The sequence below is a fragment of the Zeus faber genome (genome assembly GCF_960531495.2).
Source record: "Zeus faber genome assembly, chromosome: 1".
In the NCBI taxonomy this organism is placed as follows: domain Eukaryota; kingdom Metazoa; phylum Chordata; class Actinopteri; order Zeiformes; family Zeidae; genus Zeus; species Zeus faber.
Window position 1 is genome coordinate 18,128,121 of NC_137193.1, and position 22,699 is coordinate 18,150,819.

The 22,699-nt window shown below is 43.0% G+C and overlaps 1 protein-coding gene across 1 annotated transcript in view; it reads left to right on the forward strand.

The window, feature by feature from the left end:
* Positions 1-839: 839 nt before the first annotated feature.
* raver2 (ribonucleoprotein, PTB-binding 2) overlaps positions 840-22,699 on the forward strand; it is a gene marked incomplete at both ends in the record, with an annotated part of 84,756 nt that continues 62,896 nt past the window's right edge. Inside the window, 2 exons of the mRNA XM_080011491.1 lie at positions 840-1,103; positions 16,018-16,084. Coding sequence (XP_079867617.1) covers positions 840-1,103; positions 16,018-16,084 — 331 coding nt within the window. The remainder of the gene's footprint in view (positions 1,104-16,017; positions 16,085-22,699) is intronic.

The following is a 22,699-nucleotide window of genomic DNA, read 5'->3' on the forward strand; positions in this document are numbered from 1 at the left end:
TCATTAATATAATTAGAGATCAATTGATGGTGGATATGGCGACATCCTACGTTAAGGTTAATAACTTATTTTTAAGCCCAGTTCCTATAACTCAAGATTGCCATCATTTGCAACTGCGGTTCTGGTCGTACTGTCGGCTCAGAAATTTGTGCAGGATTTTAAAATTTAAATGTATTCCGGATGCTCATTCAGATGCAGAAACCTTGTGTTGGAGTGTTTCTCATTCGGTTTACGACTCTCTATAGAAATCAATGACAGTTAAAAAGAGTGAGTTGTTGTTGTTTGTCGGATTCAGTGTGAAGCCAACTTAAACAAATGTTTCAAAATGTATTATTTACATTGTTATTATTATTATAATTATTATTATTATTATTATTTCCCTTTTTTCTCAAATCCTCCCTCGGGCCACATCTTTGACAATAGATACGTTTCACTGTTGTCCTAAAAAGTAAGGAAACAACAACCAGTGGATTTGTAGAGACTAATGTTTCGGGGGGGGGAGTTACTGGTGTAGAATTGAAATAATGTTCATGGCAGGCGAAATATTGATATTGTATTGATATTGCATTGATATTGGTAACGCTTCCTACCTGTTCGTCTTCCTAACGGTGGGGGTCGCCAGGCGTCCGAAGTGAAAAGAGCCTGGTGCGTCTGTTACCTTTCCCTTCACACACCCCCAGTCCTCATCCCCTCTCCCCCACTCTCAGATGGGCGCTCCAACACCCATCCCTCTCCCCCTCTCTCTCTCTCTCTCTTATCCCTCCCTCCCTCTCTTCCTCCCTTCCTCTCTTTCTCTCCACCGCTCCGCTCCCTCACTACTTTCCTCACAGCCAGTCAAGATGGCGGCAACCTCCTCCATCCAGCCGCCGAGCGTCCGCTCTCCTCCGGCTCCTCCGCGACGGCGGGGGGAGAAGGCGCTTTTCCCGGAGGTGATGGCGGCGGACAGTCCGGAGAGCCGGCCGGAGGAGGAGGACCTCACCCTCCGTCACCTGGCCGACCTGAAGCCCGGGGAGATGGAAGCCAGGCTGGCGAGGACCCGCCAGGAGCTGAGCAACAGGAGGAAGATCCTCATCAAGAACCTGCCGCAGGACGCCAGCAACCAGGTGCCGTGTGGAGTCAAATCCGCCTTTTCAAAAGTTGGAAAACATGTTTTTGTCTGATCGTTTGACTCGGTGGCGTTGTAGTCAAGTGGTGCCGCTTGATAAACGCCGTCTCCGTTAAATGCATGCGATAAATCAACCGATGGCTTAAGTTTGTTCTGTTAGTATGCTGTGACCGTTAAAGGTTTGACGACGGTTTATGTGTTTATAGACTGTTTACGGAGTCCCTCTGAAGACCGTTCGAGCACGTTAAAAGCTGAGGGGTGATTAATGGCACTTTATAAAAAAAAAATAATAATAATAATTTTAATTTTTTAAGTTTAACAACCATGTCAACGCCTTCGAAAGGTGCCGAAGCTTTAAATAAGAGCATACGGTGGCGGAAGGCGGTTTATTCTCGCGTTGTACAAACGCGTAATGACGCTCGGCTTGCTGAGAAGGATTCGTTGGGCGGCTTTACTGGTCCATTTAAAACCGCACTGTGCTCTGTTCAGATGAAAGCTCCACCAATGCGATGCTCTTCAGGTTCATGGGAACTATAAACGTCTTTTTTATCGTTGAGGAAAATGAAGTTCTTCAAAAGTAAAAGCAGTCAGACCGCTGGTTAATTAGCCGTAAGAAGCCACCTTGCGCTTTGGGGATGTTCTGTGTTTTTATTATTATTTTACTATTTTATTATATATTTTTTTACCCCCCCCCCCTGCATATTTTCGTATTATTTTTCGTATTATTATTATTTTTTTTACAGTTGTTTTCGGTACATGTTCTCGTATTTCATTTATTTATTTATTTTACGTTTTTCTGTTTCCTCATACTCACGTATTCTTTTTCGTATTGCTTTCCAACTATTATTCTTATATTACATTTTCCATATATGCTTATTTTGTCACAATAATTATTCGTAAATGTTCTCGTGTTTTTTTGTTTTTCTTTTGTTTGTTTGTTTTTTCTTCTTAAAAATAAATATTGAAGTATCCTGTAGTTTGCTTTCGGTTCTGAACCGCGGTTGGTTTCTAAATCAAAATTAAATCGCGCTGACTGGCCGCATCCTCAGTGCGCATGTGCAATACTGTGGCAACGCGTTAAAGATCGCGGATGAACCTTTTCTGTTTCTGTCTGAGCCGCGTCTCTGGAAAGGGATGGGGCTCGCTCGCTGCAGTGGACTTTCCTCTCACCTCACTTCCCCACATCCCCTGGAGAGAGAAGACACAAGACAAGTCCGGGCTCAATTCAATGATTGCCTTTTTTGGGGGGGGCGGGGGGGTGAAAAATGTGTGCGCTGCATGCAAGTTGCACTTGTGGTTTTTTTTGGGGGGGGTGTTCATGTTTTTCATATAATTGTTTAGTTATCGGAACGAAAAGCAACCAAATATTGGTCTACTCTTCTTTTCCCAGATGGAAAAGCGGTGGCTTTCATTTTCAACTTTGAATTCTATAGTAAATGCTTTCATTCCTTTCTGAACACCAAAGCACCTCCCAGAACATAATTCTCAGACTGATTTTACCAGATTGTACTCCATATGCTCTGTATTGGACTTCAGTTGAAGATAGGGATGTTAATAATTAACCGCTAACCGGCAATAAGAATTTTGACAGATTATTACTCAGTTAAATCCGTATAAAGTTAAAAAGTTATCAGTTAAAGTTAAAAAATAGTATTAAAATAAAAAAAGTAATCAAAAACAAAATGTTTGTTGTATGTTCAAAGGAAAACAGACTATGATCTATTGCTTAAAGGGGACCTATTATTTTCCATCATGTACTTAATGTGGAATGTTCATATAAGACGTGGCCAAAATGTCAAGCAATGAGGTAAAGTAATGACAAAGTAATCGCTGTGAACAAAACAACGGTTTTCAAAAGTTTTTTTCTGCTCTCTGCACGAGCTGATAACAGCTCGTCACGGGTTTCTTTATATGGTCATCAGCTCCATCCCATCCGCTGTGCGTTTCTCCAAAATAAACCAATAAATAGTGTTTTTATTGTGGGTTTATTTATTCGTTTATTTTGTTTTCCGTCATCTGACATGAAACAAAATCGCCGCGTGTGAGAATCGTGGTGCGCTGCGGTGCAGTGTCCTTGTGGATCTGATAGGAGTGAAGATTCAGCACCTGGATTGCTTATTTCTTGCCTCAAATTTGTTCTGAAACAGATTTGAGTGTACTGATGGGGAGAAATCAATGAAAGTTCACCCAGTAAATAAAATGTAGCCCGGAGTAAAGCTCAAACCCCATTGGTTGAGAACTAGGGGCTTGGCTACTCGTTTATAATTAAAGCTACACACGCTGGAAAGGCATGCCACAATGGCTAGAATGCATAATCTGAGTGGTATTTTCAGCAAAAAAAAATCCGAAAGCATGTTTTTGGGGCCTCAGAGACTGATAAACAAATCTAAAAAGGAGCATAATAGGTCCCCTTTAAACAATTTATGGGGGCGACACCTGCACGTCCTTTCCCCGACTCGGAAGTGCCGGCCACAGTAAGCTAAGCCGTTTACAAACGAAACAAAATAAATTAAAAGGATACAGTACATTTATGATAAACTGTTTAAAATGACTTAACAGTGTGTGACTGGATTATATATTATTTAAAATAATGGGATAGTTTTTCCCCAACCTACTTGTGTGCACCCTCTAGTAAAAACAAGGATTGCGCTAGATGTTGAATACTGACATCCAAATCAATTACTCGAGTACTCAGGCCCATCCCTAACGTCATCAAAAAGTTGGAATACATGTTCTCCACACTTAACGACCTACCTGTTAAACCACCGCTCAGACTTACAACCAGCTCTCTGACCAGTCCGTATTGTACGCTGTGTACAATACCGCACCGTCTCAGCGTCAAGCATCTCATCGGGCATCACCCTTTATTCACTATATACACTACATTAGGTACAGCTGTTCAATTGCTTGTTAACACAAATAGCTAATCAGCCAATCACATGGCAGCAACTCATTGCATTTAGGCATGTAGACATAGTGAGAATGACTTGCTGAAGTTCAAACCGAGCATCAGAACGGTTAAGAAAGGGGATTTAAGTGACTTTGAATGTGGCATGGTTGTTGGTGCCAGACGGGCTGGTATGAGTATTTCAGAAACTGCTGACCTACTGGGATTGTCACGCAACCATCCCTAGGGTTTACAGAGAATCGTCCGAAAAAGAGAAAATATCCAGTGAGCAGCAGTTGTGTGGACGAAAATGCCTTGTTGAAGTCAGAGGTCAGAGGAGAATGGGCAGAGGTGGTGACGAGACGAGGTGGTTTGAGACGATAGAAAGGCAACAGTAACTCAAATAACCACTCGTTACAACCAAGGTATGCAGAAAACTATCTCTGAACGCACAACACGTCGAACCTTGAAGCAGATGGGCTACAGCAGCAGAAGAGCACACAGGGTGCCGCTCCTGTCAGCTAAGAACAGGAAACTGAGGCTACAATTCGCACAGGCTCACCAAAAATGGACAATAGGAGACTGGAAAAACGTTGCCAGTCTGATGAGTCTCGGTTTCAGCTGCGACATTAAGATGGTAGGGTCAGAATTTGGCGTTAAACAACATGAAAGCATGGATCAACGGTTCAGGCTGATGGTGGTGGTGTAATGGTGTGGGGGATATTTTATTGGCACATTTTGGGCCCCTTAGTACCAATTGAGCATGGTTTAAACGCCACAGCATACCTGAGTATTGTTGCTGACCATGTCTATCCCTTTATGAGCACAGTGTACCCATCTTCTGATGGCTACTGCAGGATAACGCACCATGTCACAAAGCTCAAATCATCTCAAACTGGTTTCTTGAACATGACAATGAGTTCACTGTACTCCAATGGCCTCCACAGTCACCAGATCTCAATCCAATAGAGCACCTTTGGGATGTGGTGGAACCAGAGATTCGCATCATGGATGTGCAGCCGACAAATCTGCAGCAACTGTGTGATGCTTTCATGTCAATATGGACCAAAACCTCTGAGGAATGTTTCCAACACCTTGTTGAATCTGTGAAGAATTAAGGCAGTTCTGAAGGCAAAAGGGGGTCCAACCCGGTACTAGCAAGGTGTACCTAATCAAGTGGTCGGTGAGTATATATATATATACTATATACACTGTATACATCTCATCACCGTTCTCAGTCTCGTACCTGCAGTCTGTCAGTATTCACGACACTAGCGTCCGCAACGGCCACGCCCCCTTACCATGAAATAACGCGGGTCCTCACTTATCGACCAATTCACTTACAACCTAGTTGTAGGAACGGAACTCGGTCGGTAAGTGAGGAGTACCTGTATTGCCAGTATTACGAAATTATCTCTTGATTATATTAAAAATAATACCGGTATTGTCTGTAAACCGATACAATATGGCACACCCCAAGTCACAGACCTTTGTCCATTCCTAATAGTACATTTAATCTTGTCTGATAATGGTTAATGATCGGTTAACAAGGGTCGGCTATGAGTCAGAAAAAAAATCAAAATAAGCATCCCCAGTTCAAGCCAGTAAAGATGCAATCGACAACTTTTGCGCTGCTGTTGCAAAGACAACTGCTCAGCTCAGAGCGTCTTCACTTGGTTTCTCTTTGGGTTGTGTTTCTGATTAGAAGTCGGTAAAATAGTCCCTATCCCGTATAAAACCCTTTCCTTGTGCCTCTGCTGTGTGCAGCTCTGGGTGGCCTGGATGGGAACGGTTACCTGCCAACCCTGCAATGCTACACTAATGAAGTTACTCAGGAACGCTTCCTGACCTGTGTGCGTGGACAACGTGCGTGTTAAAGCACCTGCTGGCCAGCGCGGCCCTGCTAATAAGCCCTGTAGGTAGCACCGTGGGAAAACTGCGTCCTAATGAGCTCAGCTTCTGCCAAATAAATAAAGTGCTGTAGTCATAAACCAGACAAATAAGCAAAGGAAAATGTTTGTCCCAATTCTAGAAACTGGGCTGAATGGCAATCCAGCTTGTTTGGTGGCGTACTGGACATCCAGTCTGTACACGTCAGGGTTGACATTTTTTGCGGCCACCCCCGTGTTGCATAACCTTTCTGATTGACCTCCGACCCTCGTCCGGCTCATCTCTCATTCCTCCCCTACGCTGTCACAGCCTCGTGCGCGCGTGCGTGCGTGCGAGAGAGACAGGGTTCCAGACAAACTTTTTTTCACCACCGTCCTGAAAAACAATTTTAACCATCACGAAGTGAATGTAAACATCCCAAAATCAAAATGATGTTTCTTTACTCTATAGTTGTTCGTGGCTTAATAAAAAAACACCATTAAAATGTTGAGGAAATAGGTGATTATATTTGTTTTGCTCCATTCAAAGAGAGAGGATTATAACAATTTTAGATTTTTATTAAAAGATAAATATAACAATGCTATAACACGGTACGACTTCTCTTTTCTTGGCTAGTAGCAGAGAACAGCAGAATTACTGTCGTAAACATTAACAATAATTCAAGGTTTTTTACATTAATGAAAACAATATCAGGTAGTGGACTTGTTCAAAAGCCTAAAAGATGTCTCACATTTACATCTCTACTTCCATAAAAATATTATGTATTGTCTGATAGTATCCGATATTTACTTATGTTTTTGCTTTGTTTTGATATTTCTCTCTTGTCATTTCAAATTATTCGATTTTATATAAGAAAATAATTATAATATCAAAAATTTTTTGGTAATCTTAATTCAATAATGTTTACAAACAATGTAAATGTGTTTGAATTTAAAAAAATATATATTTTCCATGTGAACGTTTCAGTTAAACGAGAGGGCTAACTCGCATTAGCTTTGGCATGGGTTTCCTATTGTTCCCTATGGGCTGGATGGCTAGAACGGCTAACAGAATTAGTGATGGAGCCAGGGAACTGCAGTGTGAACGTAGCCTTTGATGCGCACATGCAGATCGAAATGATCCTTGTCAAGGATCGTGATGTCAAGTCAGATTATGAAGCGGTTTTGATAAAATAAGGTTGCTGCTAAATGTAATGTAATGTAAACCTTCGGTTATAAATTACCCGGACAACACCGGGTCTTCTTTGTGTGTTTAAAAAAAAATAAAATAAAAAATCAAAACTGTTGCGCCGCCTCAGAGTTAACGAAGAAGAAGAGCTGACGTCACTTCCGTAACAATGTTTTAAAGAAACAGATACAATTAAACACCAGAAGCAAGAAATTTCACTTCTCTGTGAAAACATATAATCTCTGTTGTTATGGATTATGATAAGAGGGTGGCCTAGGCTCTCAATTATATTGCGGAACTGGCAGCGGGAGGCAGTGGGCAGCGCCGTCCTCCCAGAATGCAAATATCATTGTTATAAAACAGTAAATGCAGGAAATGGGAATGTTTAGAAGTCACAGAATAATAAAGGTGTCGTGCTAGTTTAGTGGGCCTGAATTTAGAATGAATTTTTTTTACTTGCACTTAAAATGTATATTAACGACAAATAAATGAATAACACACTTAGGGAGCGTATCATATATTTCCATGTGTTATTTTTTTATACTCTACACACTTTATTTGGATTTGCTTTGCTTGTTTTAGTGACATCATCTTATGTCATCATCTTATACTGTTCTATTCATATCAGATAATGGTTAAAGTTTATTGTAGTGTACATTTAGCAGTTTAAACATGTCAGCCCTGCAAGTTTGTTTGTTTCCTGAGGGTTAGCGGTCCCTGACAATGACAGGTAGTCTAGTGGGTGTGTAGTTGGGGGTGGAGTTAACAGCTATGTGTAAAAAAACTTCAGGATCTTTTGGGGGAATTTTCTCTGCTAGAGGAGTTTAGGTTTAGTTTAGGTCAGATTTCAATGTATGACATCATTTGAAAGCTTACAATCTGCGCTTTTATAATCTGTAAAAACTGAAAAATGACCTTGGCCTACATGGGAACCAGAACACCAGTCACTGTTACATTTTCTATCGTCCCCGGGACGACGGGACGGCGTTAGTCTCGAGCCCTGTTCTCTTAGCAGGTACAGTATATGCCATGTGTGCATGCTTTTGTGAGTATAGAGGGACATCTGCTCTCAGTTCAGATTTTCAGTTATTCACAGCATCTGAGAAATACACAAAACCCACGCAAAATGTGTGTTTTTTAGTCATGTGTTAATAGTGTAACACCATAAAAATGTGTATTGTGTGTGTGTGTGTGTGTGTTTTTTTCTGCCTGTGACGCAGCTGTGTGTGTGTGTGTGTGTGTGTGTGAGAATAGAAGATTATCATAAAATCTGCACCTCTGACAGCAGGCGACCCTCATCACTACCTTTTGAAAACACACAGATATTATTTAGACTAGCTGTTTATTAACATGTTTTTTTCTAGACAGTTTCCAGAGGGAGAGTGAAAAAGCTTAGTTTGCATCTCTCTCTCCCCCATTTCCTATTCTCTCTCTTTGTATCACTGTTTGTCAAAGATTTTGCTGAGCCCAGTTTCACAAACGCACACATACAGAAGGGGAAATAATTATTTGATCCCTCACTGATTTTTTAAGTTTGCCCACTGACAAATAAATGAACGGTCTATAATTTTAGTGGTAATTTTTGGTAGGTTTATTATAACATTTAGAGACAGAATATCAAAAAGAAAATCCAGAAAATTACATTAAAAAATATATAAATTATTTTGCATTTCATTGAGTGAAATGAATATTTGATCCCCTACCAACCTTAAATAATTCTGGCTCCCACAGATTAGTCCTCTCGCTTTAAGAAAGTGCTCCTTATCTCAACTTGTTACCTGTATAAAAGACACCTGTCAACAGAATAAATCAATCAGACTCCAACTTCTCCATCATGGGCAAGACCAAAGAGCTGTCTAAGGACATCAGGGACAAGATTGTAGACCTGCACAAGGCCGGAATGGACTACAAGACCATGAGAAGAAGCTGGATGAGAAGGAGACAACCGTTGGCGTGATTAAACATACAGCCAAGGCAACAAAGGAGTGGCTCAAGAAGAAGCGCATTTAGGTCATGGAGTGGCCTGGCCAGTCTCTGGACCTTAATCCTACAGAAAATCTGTGGCGGGAGCTGAAGCTTGGAGTTGCCAAGCGACAGCCTCAAAACATTAAAGATTTGGAGAGGATCTGCAAAGATGAGTGGTCCAAAATTCCTCCTGAAATATGTGCAAACCTGGTAATCAACTACAAGAAACGTCTGACCTCTGTACTTGCCAACAAGGGTTTCTCCACCAACTACTAAGTCACATTTTGATCGGGATCAAATACTTATTTCACTCAGTCAAATGCAAAATAATTAACATATTTTATTTAATGTAATTTTCTGGATTCTCTTTTTGATATTCTGTCTCTCACTGTTAAACTAAACCTACAAAAAAATACCACTAAAATTATAGACCGTTCATTTCTTTGTCAGTGGGCAAACTTAAAAAATCAGTGAGGGATCAAATTATTATTTCCCTCGCTGTATACCATATTGCACACCAGCATCTTGATGTTATTTGCATGTCAGTGGAGACTGTTGGGTGTGTGTGAACAATTTGGGAAATAAAATCACGTATTGTATATTATCATCATCTTGTTAAACAGATTTTTATAAATGTCATTATTTCTACAGTATTTACTAGTAGACCAGGGGGGAACAGGCAGAGGGAGACGGTACCGTGCAGGCAGGAAGGGAGTGTTTAGGAGAACTGAGCAGAAGAGTCTGAAGGATAGAAACAAGATAGGAGGCGAGCAGAACCAAACTCGTGAAACCAATGAATCCCACTGATGGCAGGAAGAGGCTGTTTAAACTGGTGTACAAGGTGTCATAACTGTAAATGTGTCGTGTGTGTCTGTGAGGGAGGTAGAGCGAGAAATTAAGAAAAGGACCAAGGTGTGTGTGTGTGTGTGTGTGTGTGTGTGTGTGTGTGTGTGTGTGTGTGTGTGTGTGTGTGTGTGTGTGTGTGTGTGTGTGTGTGTGTGTGTGTGTGTGTGTGTGTGTGTGGAGCTCTTGGTCATATTTACAGTATGTGTTTGTGACTGCACATTTTTTTTTAGGAAGCTCTCATTGCAGTCTTTGACGGGTTGGTGATCCACACTGCGCATGGTTTGAACCACCTGTCTCACACACACAGAGCACAGCTTGGCCACACAAGGCTTCGCCAAATATCCTGTTGTTATGCATCATGCATAATTTATCACAACAGATTTTCTACCATAACTACATGTGCCTGTAAAGGATCTTCCTTTGTTTTCCTCCTTTTTAATGAGGCAGTTGTAGACAGACAAAATTCCAGACATGGTTCCTTGAAATCTTGAAATTATTTCAGAGGAGGAACGAATGTCAACAGCAATGATAACATTTTCTTTTTTTTTGTCGGGTTTATACCTGGAGAGACGACGACGCAATTATCTCCTTCCCTTCCAAAACTAGTAATTAGAATGTATTTTGACAAGTTTTTCTAATGTGACAAAGATAAAGTTGATATTAAAAAAAAAAATTTAAACGTGTTAGATCCACAGCTGAAATGGATAAAGAAATATCAGTCTAAACATTTCAAATATAGTCAAAATTGTGCTCTTACTATGGTTAAGGAGTTACTGATGCCGCTCCCCTAACCCTGCAGATATGAATACAGCCCAGCTAACACTCCTGAAGTAATATCAGCCTTTCTCCTGACATATCATCAGTGTTAGAGATGTTTGTTTTTAGATCTGTGCCTTCATTTTGGCCGTCTTTCCAGTCTGCAGGACTTCAACAGCAGGTCAAGGACGGACGTAACTGCTGGCAAGGAGGGGTGTGTGTGTGTGTGTGTGTGTGTGTGTGTGTGTGTGTGTGTGTGTGTGTGTGTGTGTGTGTGTGTGTGTGTGTGTGTGTGTGTGTGTGTGTGTGTGTGTGTGTGTGTGTGTGTGTGTTGGAGGACAGGAATGAGGCTGGAAAAGAAGATGACAACAAATTCCTCCCACATGTGAAAGCTTACACTTACAGTATGACAGTTTCCATTTTCACTGGAAATCCCTCGTGGCCTCATGGTGTGTTTTTATACCCACCTCATTAAACTCCCCTGACCATGAAATGAGAGAGAGAGAGATGGAAAGGGTTCCCATGGTCATAAAATTCCTGGAAAAGTTATGAAATTAGAAAAACTTTCCATGTCTGGAAATGGTTTGGAATTAAAAGAATGTTTTGGAAAAGTTTTGAATATTACACTGTTTTTGGCTATTGTTTAAAATTTGTTCATAAAAATCCCAAAACATGTCTAACGTTACGCAAAATACTTTCCTTGTATTACTGATTTAAGATGTAGTGCTGGGTGAGCGTGTGTCTAGCCTCTGTGGTTGGCGGATTGGCGCACCGCTTGGGTTTCCCGCCCCGTGGGCGGGGTGCCGGGGATAGCGCATCCTTCTGCGTCCCGTGGGGGGGGTGGCGGCCCATCGTGTCACGGCTGGTTAGGCATGCCGTCTGGTCTTGTCAACAGGGAGCCTGAACCTGGCTGAGTGTGCTTGGCGAGGGCCTCACCATGTGGCCTGGTTCTTTGGGGGGGCGGACTCCTGTCGTCACACCGGGCTGCCGAGGTACCTGTCCTCTGGCGCTCTCGGTGCGCGGGCCACTCATCGCTGGGGGGGTTGGGCTGTGGGTGGTTTGGCCATCTGCTGCCTTCTGTTTTGTGGTCCACATGCTCGGTGGCCGGAGGCTGACCAGGTGCATGGCGGGCCGCTCTGCGCCCATGGCTGTTCGCTGTAGGTTGGGTGCCACCAGGTACGGGAGGTGGGCGTGCCAGGGCGCGGTCAGGTCCGGGGTGGGGTCCGCATGGTCGCGCCCTGGCCTGCTGCGCCCCTGTGTCGATCTGGCCACACTTCCCTATGTCTCCCAGTGCCAAAACTCATACTCATTACATACACCACACAATAGGCCGAGGACTTGCGGGATGGGTGGGGTGCGAGCTATGTGGCGGGCTGCTGCAATCTTGCCTGTTACGCTCCTGCCCCAGCGTGCTTCTCGTCCGTCCCGAAATTTGAATCCCACTCATATTAGCTTAAGATGCATACACTCCCACACCAATCCTACTCCGAACAACACTCCAGACCAGGGTCTGCGGGGCAGGAGGGGTGCGAGTGATTTGGGTTCAACTTGCCTGAAGGACACCCCCCGCACCCCACAATTTTAACTGCAATTGCCAACAGCACACATTGAGCCCTGGGGTTTTCCGGGGTGGCGGGTCGGTGTGGGGTTGTGGTTGTCCGGGGGGCGGCTGGCTGGCCCCCACGCCGGCTGGGCTGGAGTTCTGGGGGGTTGCCTCTGGTGGCTTAAGGTGTGCTGCGACCTGGCGGAGCTGCGGGGAGCACCGCCGGGCTGCTTGCTGTTGTGGGTTGGGGTGTGGGGGGCGGCCGTTAGTCTTTGCTCCCGCTGCACGGCTGGTGGAGGGCCCATATATCTGGTGGCCTGCTGGCATCTGGGGGATGGGGGGGGGGGCGCTAACATCCAAGCCTTGCTGTCCCGGCTCTGCCCTCTGCACACGCTGCCCGGAAGGAGCCAGATGTCTGGCTTAGCAATTATTTACGGGCAGATTAAACGTTGGGATGACGTGAATTGACTAGGAAAAAAATAAACCCTGATGTCTTAATCTATATTACAGTGGCATTCTGACCGCTGACGCTTTTAGCTTGTTACAGCTCCCATATACTAGATTTTCTACTGTGTGACTTCAGTAAGCACTCAGCCATGGTCCTCTGTGGCCTGGGCCTTCTAAAAAATAATATTACATGACTTTTTTCCAATTTATTTTTTGTTGTTGGAAAAACAGCGCGAGAAATACCCTCCAACAAACCTTTTTTTTGACCTGAGGTTGTGTCATTTAGTCTCCCCCCGGGTGTCTATTGAGGGCTGCTTTGTTAAATGGAACATTTCCGCCTGGAAATACCAAATACACAACAAGGAAGCCCCGGGGGTTTGCACAAACACACAGAGTAATACACACCCTCGTTCTTTCTGTCCTTTTCTTCTATTGCTCTATCTCTATTGCTTGCACATACTGTACACACACATGCAGCAACGGTCCCAGGGCCTGCAGCCTATTGCCTGGGGTTGGACTGTTCTTGTTGGAAATGTCAGTGACTTAAAGCATTGAGAAAACACTGAGCAAACCCTATAGTGTAGCACTACATGTAACGGAACAGCTCGCTGAAGTATAGAATATTGCAGCATGGATGTAGCGTACCGTCATTGGAAGTTTAATAATAGGAAATAGAAAACTAGTTGACCCCCCTTGGCACACAGCCAGGATCTCTTGCGGGTAATAAAAGAGCCAGCCTGAACATTTCAATATTCTTCCCGTTTCAGAAAGAATATTGAAATGTTCAGGCTGGCTCTTTCATCCCCCAGCTATGGCTACTCCCCGTTTTTATCCATTTGAACATTGTACGGAATAAAATTTTTTATCATGTGAAAGGATTTTACGTTGGCTCATTATTTTTGCTCGTTATTTATACCCTTTTCTTAAGAAGACATCAGAATGTGGAATCAAGTCAAGTTTTTTTTTTTTTTTGGAGAGGACCCCTCGACCTCTGCTTGAGTTTATAAGACTTCCCTATGTGTGAGCTCTCTGTTGCAGGGCATGCTGCTGTGTTTGCTCAGACAATGTTTAGGTCCTCCCTGTGAACACTTATAAACTACAGAGCCCTATCTTAACATAATCATACGAATGAAATGGAAAAATATTAAAACAACTGCAAGACTACTAGGTGCTACGGGTTGCAGACAGACATATAGGGTGCAAACCTGCCAAAACAGCATCTAGGCTAAATGTGCATGGTAAAAAAAAAGTGAAACCCTTTTTTTTTTTTTTTTCCTGAAATCTGAAGGTAGCGTTAATTCGAATGGGGTTTATAAAAGCACATCGCACATTTGATTGAAATGAAGCAAAAAGCGGCAGAACGTTTTAAAGGGATGAAGTGAGTGCACCATCAAATGAAACCCTCCACACGTACAAAGCACATTTGAGTCAAAAAAACAAACACGATTACCATTGCACGGTCTGTGGAAAGTGATACAGAGAGAGTTGGAAATGTGTGCACTTGTGCCGGCATTGTATTAAAAATCCTTTTTCAACAACTACAAAAATAAATGGCTCTTCATCACCAGAAGCGGCACTGAAATGGTTCTGAACAGAGCAGCATGGGTCGTTTTGTACAGTTAGAGTAAATACAAGTGCTCTGGTCTAACTCCCTCTGACACGCTGAAACACCGAGCCCATCTGCACAGGACAAGACTAATGCCGAGTGCAGAAGTAAAAGGGGGGAGAAAAAAAAAGAGGCGAGTGTTTGAAAAAAGGGAAAGAAGCAGAGATAAAAGTGGAAGACCCTGAGTAGACCCCTTCCACTAAAAGTCCACGAAACCCTGTTCACCCGAGGCAAACTATTCGCATTTGCGGATTTCTTCTTTGTAATTATTTTCCAAATTGTTTCCAAGTTTAGGTTCGTGACTGAGACAGATTGAGATTTCCCCAGGACCGTTTCCCCTTGCGTCGTATGAAGTTTAGACCATCACGGCTACCAGGCAGAATTCTGCACACCACATTAAAATTTTCTGCTATACAAGGATGTGTAGGTCCACTGCAAAACCATCACTCCAGTTGGAAAACGCAGTTTCTTAATTCATTTGCCCAAGCCAGACGCATCTGTCAGGCGGTTTGCAAAGGAAGTAATTATCCACCAAATTAGCTGAGGACATAGTGACAGCATCTCCCAAACAGGGTAAAGGAGTAAGAAGAGGAATCAGAATGAGTATATTCCGCCAGGTGCATTTACATGTATGAGGAATTTGTCATGGTGAGGATTGGTGTGTTTCTACAGACATTTTGACAAACCAGAGGCATTTCAGTCGAATTGCATTGGAAAAGGAGTGAAAGAAGCAGATTGCTTTGACCTTTCTGTCTACAAAAAGGTTGTTGGCACCTACACAGTCTACCTACCTTTTTATACTTTCTAGAACCCATTGAACAGTTTGACAAGGACAAAATGTCTACGTCTGCTCGAAAGAAGCCGACGTAGACATTTCACTGGAAAATATGAATATCAAATATCTTCACTGTGATGTATTTGTCCTGTCAGGGTATGAAATGTTGTTGGGTATAAGCTATCAGGCAATCTGCAAGCTTCTCTAGACAGGCTTCCTTGCTTCCGTCTACAAGGTTTTTCCTAAAATGGGCGTTGAGGACTTTGAATCCTGACTGTTGCCATGCTCTGTCCTCGCTGCGCGGCACTGAGAAGGAAATAACAGCCCGACAATTCCAGATGCGTCTGGATCCTCCGAAAAGATCGTCTGATTTCTCACTTTGATATTTAGCGATATTCAGGGAGGTGTGGTGTCTTCCCGGGGGGGTGCAGCACCACGGAGGGGCGCTTTAATTACACCCCCGACGGAGAGATGGTGGAATCCTTTTCTTTCATCTCCAAATTATTATGTTTTTAAATGAAATATTCTGATGTAGAGAGAATTTTTTGTAATTGGGAAGTCTCCCATCAAAGACTTTGTAGTGATGAAAGACACACTGTTGTCATCAGTCGTACAAACCTTATTTAGTGTTTTTGTGAGGATGGGTCGATTTGAATTAGCGTGCAGATTTTTAAATACGTTCTGTGAATTCTTTCTGAGATGATTCATCCATTAATTGCTTGCCAAAAATCTATGTCAACCTCTTTCTCTGTATCAGCAACCATTTCAGAGCTGAAATATTTTTATAAATATTTATATAGATAAGTATTTATCGGGTATTAAATAGTGTTTAATAAAAATGTAGAACACATAAAATGCATATATAAAAAGTTTTGATTCAGTTTAATCAAATGCAATCTTATATTGATGCATATATTACAAATGATATGGTAAATTGAGCTATGCTATCAAAACTACCACTTAAGTGGATTTTCAATTCAAAATTCACTTGACACTCAATTTAACACTCTCTCCCTTTGTCTCGTCACAGGAAGTCCACGAGATCTTGAAAGAGTACGAGCTAAAGTATTGCTTCGTGGACCGCAACAAAGGCACAGGTAAGCCCCTCTGACCTCTAGCACCCGTATAAGCACCCCTGCAGATCCCTCGGTCGCACTCTTGTCTTGTGGAAACACGTGCACACACATAGTAGACAGCAGACCCCCTTTGGCCCTGGGGTTGAAATCCTTCCTGAGTAATCTCAGATAGAGCCTATATTTAGCCCACTAAGTCAGCCGGCCGACCACCTGAAAGGGAGGGAGAGGGGGAGACCCAAAACAGCTGAGATATTAAAGCGTCCAGCCTTGTCTGAAAGGTTAATGGCGTTTCGCGGCGATGAAACACGGGGACCTTGGCGGACCGGCGGCTGCCTTGCTCGCTGTCCTAATAAGGAGCAGCGCCGCTCCGATGAGCCCAGGCTGGACGGGGGAGGGATGGAAGGAAATCTGCTGTCGAGCTCCTTCTGAGGCTCTTTAAGGACATGTTTCATTTTCTTTTTCCTCAACAAACACTCCGGGATGTTAGAACATCTCCCCTTTTCTCAGACTCTTCTTCGGTCTTTCACCCTTCACTTTCACCTTCACCCGTTTTGCTTCTTCTTAATCTGTCTCTTCTCTCTCTCTCTCTCTGTCCTTCCCACCCCCTCTTTTCCTCTTTTTTCACCTCCTCTCTCTCTCTACCTCCCGCTCTCCTCCCCTCTTCAATAGAGCAGCACGGGTTTAACTTCAAGCACTCCTTTCCGTAGGTTGGACGGCGTTTGCTAAACATCCGGTCTACTTATTTGCCTTTTGAATTAAGACGAAGAAGAATGTTCAAAACAAAATTAAACACACGTCTTCAAAGAGGGAGAGAGGTTTTGTTTTTTAGTTTTTTTTACAGGTAATATGCTTATGAAGAAGCATATTATTTATTTTTATTATTTTTATTTTTTTGAGCAGGTATTGATGGCTTCATTCCCTAACTGCCAAGGCAAGGCCTGAACGCTCCCTCTTTAGATGTATAGATTGCAAACAGAAGATGATCTGGTATTCAGGAAAACATGATAGTACTTGGACGTACTTCAGCTTCAGGGAAATGGCTAGAGGTTTGGGGAGGGGGAGAAAGAAAGGAGAGAGAGAAGAAGAAAGTTATAAAAAGATGTTTCCTCAGGAGAGAGAATTTTGCTGTGATGTCTGTGTGCGTGCCTGCATGTCTTTCTATATGTATGCATGACATCTTGTCTGATTGTGTATGTCCATGCACACCATTCCATGCGTGCGTGTGTGTGTGTGTATGTTTGTGGATTCCTTTCTGTTCCAATTAGAGGTGTGGAAAATTGATTTCAAGCCTTGCTAGCTTGTCACTCGACTGTTTCAGAGAGGGTGTGTGTGTGTGTGCGCGTGCATATGTGTGTGTTCTTGTGTGCGTGTGCCTTGACGTGTACCCTGGAACTAAATACCCTGCTGGAAAAGCCCCCCCTGGCTTTTCACCTCCTCAGTGCTACTGCACGACCCCAAACAAGCTACAATGTCAGCTGTGTGTGTGTGTGTGTGTGTGTGTGTGTGTGTGTGTGTGTGTGTGTGTGTGTGTGTGTGTGTGTGTGTGTGTGTGTGTGTGTGTGTGTGTGTGTGTGTGTGTGTGTGTGTGTGTGTGTGTGTGTGTGCGCGCGCCCGCGTGCGTGCGCTTAACTATGAAACTGTCGCTGTGACAAGTGTCTGCTTATGCATGTGTGTTTTGCTTAGTTCTGAGAAAGTAGTGTGTGTGTACGTGCGCAGGCCTCTATGTACACGTACATTATTTGGAACACGGCAGCTTTTGGATCAGTTTTCATGGCAGCTGGAGAGCATCTCGCTGACCAACTGTTTATACAGTCTGTCCAAGGATCTTCCCCCACCCTCCAATCTCGTTTGATCGTTTCAACACCAAAAATGAGACCAATCCTACATATTTTTTTCTGTCACTTTCTTTCTATAACTGTCTACATCTTTATTCTCAATTCTTGCTTTTGTGGAATTGAGTAGTTTACCCTCTTCTTTATTTCGTTGGTTGGTTGCTTCATTCTTTCTTTCTTTCTATTAGTCTTTATTTCTCAACTCTTTCTTTGTGAGAGTTGGGTGGGTTCAGTGAGTTTAGTGACTGCCCTTCACTCTGACCCTCTGCCCTTCACTCTGACACCCTGCTGGTGTCATTTAACCGACTGTATCCTCTTCGCTGGAAGTCGGTGTTATTTCGCCGAATTACATCTTGTAGAACAGAAGTCTTTCGTAGTCGGATACTCAGCCCTGTAAACATCCCAGTCCTTTAGGGCTCCAAGCAGCGCATTTCTTTATGGTTAAGGTGTTACGGGAAACATCCCAAATTGAAAGGAAACAAGCACTCCGCTGGGGTCTGTGTTCGGTATTTCAACGTCTCCTGTTTTCTATCGAGTTCTATCGTGCCTTGAGCAACGAATGTCAAAAGTTTCCTTTACGAGGATCAATTAAGTGTCTTATCAATCTCCTGAATTGAATAAAATCGAGGAAGCCCATTGAGGTAACTGAACTTTCTTGCACATAACCTGTTCAAGGTGAACACAGATTCAGTTCATTAGACTATTTCGAGATTAAAAGTCCTCATAGATGTCGGCTGACTTCCACTTAAATAGTTATTTTCATTGAATTGCGCAGCTCCATGAAGCAGGCCTTTATCTAGCCAAATAATTTCCTAATTAAATCCACTGCTGTTAACTCAGAGAGCAGAGGTGCTTAAATATCTAAGTCATTTTCTCTGTTAATGGATGAAATGACGTTGAATATGGCAAAAAGATAGAAAGTTGTTGTGCTACTGGTACAGTTCCTCCCTCGTTAGATCAAAACAAAACAAAAAAGAAAAACATCCTTGGTTCACCCCATCAGCCCCCGAGATTTTGTTTGCGGGAAATGGGGCAATTTGCTTGAATCAATCAGAGTAATCTCCTGATCACACACACACACAGACACACACACGGAAATACGATCTGATCGACTCCACACTCACTACTTCTGTGGGGAGACTCACAAATAGATAGTACAGCCATAAAGCTGGTGCCTGGCTGGTTCTCTGCTAAGTGCTCAGTGAAAGACAGTACGCCCAACTCAGATTAATGGTCCCAGGAACCTCGCTCTCTTGCACTCATCTCTCGCTGTCGATCACTACTTTCTTCTTTTTCCCATTGATATTCCCCCTTTTGATTCCTGTAAATATGGTCTTTGATGTCAAGATGAGATAACACTTTATTAATCCACGGCGGGGGGATTTAGGTGTGTGTGTGTGTGTGTGTGTGTGTGTGTGTGTGTGTGTGTGTGTGTGTGTGTGTGTGTGTGTGTGTGTGTGTGTGTGTGTGTGTGTGTGTGTGTGTGTGTGTGTGTGTGTGTGTGTTTTAGGGCTTTGTGATAATGGTAAAAATACAAATGTGCAATAAATTCATTTTAATTGTGATATGGAATGCAACATCAGGTCAATAGCATACATATATTAATATTCTCAGAAGATTCTTTATTTGTCACACGCACCCATTCGGTGACCAACCACACACACACACTTCAAATTGTGGCCGGTGAAATGTGTTCTCTGCATTTAACCCATCCCGGCTTGTCCTTCCTCCGGGGGGCAGCCAGGAGCAGTGGGCAGCATGCAGCGATGCGCCTGGGGACCAACTCCAAATGTCCATCGCTGGTCAGATGACAATGTTCTACATGTTTTTGATGGGGGTCCTTACCGATGTTATATGGAGGAAACCCTATGTGAGCACGGAAATAACATGCAAACTCCACACAGAAAGAACCCCCAATTTGGGAGGTAACCCACCTGAGCACGATGCCAACAGCGCCCCAGGTAGGAATCGAACCCAGGACCTTCTTGCTCTGAGGCAGCATTGCAAGCACTGTGCCACATTTTGTATTACAGTACATTCAAAGAGTTACATTGTATTGGCATTCAAAGAGTTAAAGGCCAGGAAACTGAAAACGTAATTAATGCTGATGTCACAGCCCTTTGCTGTGTGTGTATTGCAGATTTTCATATCATAATGAGGAAAAAATTATATCCTGCAGCCCCAATACATGCATATTCACACCCACGCACACACACAAATATTACAGTTAGTGTCATCTCCATATCTTAACACATGGCTCCAGCCTTATTGATTCTCAATATGTCGGAGCTTTGGTATTAGTCCTTTATGTGAGAAGCTGGAACTAAAGCCCTGGTTATACCTTTGTGCGAGTGGGACGCGGCACCACGAGCTGCCCACACACAGGGAGTATATAGCTTACATATTCTCTGTTGCAATATTCTCAGGTACCACGTGTGGCAGTAGAGGGAAAGTACCATGTGAAGCAGGAAGTAGTAAACGAAGAAGAGCACAAACATGGTTGTTTGTGCCGAGGAGGAATTGCTGTTCATGGTGATTAATTAACTGACAAAAGCGCCGAAAAGGAGCTCCTTACTGAACTATGGAACAGAGTCACAATCTGTAATTATTCTCACTCACTGCAAGACTCTAAAAACAAGCTGCACATAAATATGCAACAATAAAAAACATAACCTTTTATTTGTAAACTGAACATGACAACAACCCTGTTTATTTACAATAAAATCATCAAACCCGAAAGAGCTGTTTGCATGAACTATTTAGTTTCTGCGTCAATATGTAATTGGTAGACTTTGAATTTCACATCTGACTTGTGCTGCGGATCAATTTTGGCACCATATCAGAAATGAAACAGCAAAACGCTGATCTCCCATCACCTCCAATGCATTTCCAGTAAATGCGCCTTGCGCCAAGTCAGAGAATCTCCGATGTTCGCAACCTCACAGGTCCCCATGTGTCATGGCGCCACCCCTGGTGATGTCGTTTGCTTCACAGGCTCCCTCCACCCTCATGCTTGGGGCAAGAATTAACCTAGCTTAGGAGTACACCAAGGGTGGGGGAGTTGGGGTCAGGAACAGAGAGACACAGAAGCAGACCTGCCAACCTGCATGCATTTTGTGTACCAACCATGCAATTGTTTGTCAGAATATGCAGGTACGAAACGCCAGCTGAAACTAAGCATATGTGATCCACCGCAGCAAAACCCGCTATCTCGCGCATTTCTAAAATTGCCAGGATCAGCCAATTAGTTTAAAAAACCTTTCTTGAAGGAAAACAAGATTTTTCCAGATTCGTGTTCCTTTGTGTTTTTTTAATCTCAGTGTATTTTCAAAACTGTTTGATTAAGAAATAGTAGAAAAGTGTTAAACCGTGTTGTTAAATATTCCCGTTAGATTACATGGGGAAACACAGGTCACTTACCGAGACGCTGAACAGCGCTGAACAATGCCGATCGATCGTTTTCTTTAAAGCGACCATCCAGGCGAAGATCATTCCTCTATATTCCATGTGTTGTTTAGTCACAATGTGAATCCGTTTTGATAGAGTTCAACCTTTAATATTTATGTGTTTTATACACACACGGTCACGTCATTGTGGAGGGGCCGTGTACTATTGTGTATCACCCAACAAGTCATTGATGACGTCACTTCCGTAAACAAGACAAGGATCCAGTTTCACTTGTCTGTGAAAACTTTAATCTCCATGTTATGGATAACGAGAAGCCGGTGGCGGAAGATCTAAATCGTATCGCAGACCTTAATCTGACCAGTGTGATAGATTCAAGTCAGTGTAAGCAGTGCGTACTGTACTACATTTTCCGCGAGAGGCGGTTCTCCGTCGGCGCCGCTGAGAACGACAGCGCTGCTAAATCTGACATTATCCCGGACTTGGAGAACATTTCAAACAGCAGATTTCAACCTGAATGTGAAGATGAAATGGAATATTTTCAAGAACCACCTGGGGGAGACAGACGACAAGCCCATTGTCATCGTTGTAACAGAAGAAGTTGATGACGTTAGTTAGATCTTGTGTCCTAAAATTCATTAAGCGTTACAGGTTGCATTATGCTAAAACTTGATGACAGGCCCATGTTCTATTCTACTGGAACTTAGTGACCATTCCAGGTTCTATTATTGTTCCGTAGTGAATAATGAACAATAATAAACACACAGTGTTAAAATCAGCAATCTCACTATTATAGTAACTGAATTGCACAGGTAGTCTGTATGTGCTGCTGTCCTATCATCTGAGCGTAATTAGATCGAGCTATGTATTTGTCATTGAGGTACAGCAGATATACCAGAATCTGCAAAAATCGGAATCGGCGGGTCACACTTAAAAATAAATCATAAATCTGAATCGGCCAAATAAAAAAATAAAAAATTACAAACGGTGCATCTCTAGTGGGTAAACATGTTCGGTAACTTTACAAGACGATGCACTTCAAGAGGTTTATCCTAATGAGATGAGTATACTGTATATAGTGAGCCATAGTAGCTTGCATACAATGTGATTAGCCTCGTTACAAGACGGCTAAGGCTTGATGAAGACACCCTGTTACACTATTGTCGTACTCAAAATATTTTCCAAAGGTTGGCAGGTCTGCAAAAGAAGCAAAAAGGAATAACAGACATGCCTACCCAACAGGCACACACACTCACAAACATGGCACGCTTGAATAATGTCCCCCTGATGAATCCCTCTAATGGGATTAATCTTTATTAGACACCATACAGTCGGGCAGGCAAAGAGGGGAAATAAGGGGGGATTACCGGGGCCAGTGGCTAATTGGTTAGTTTGATCC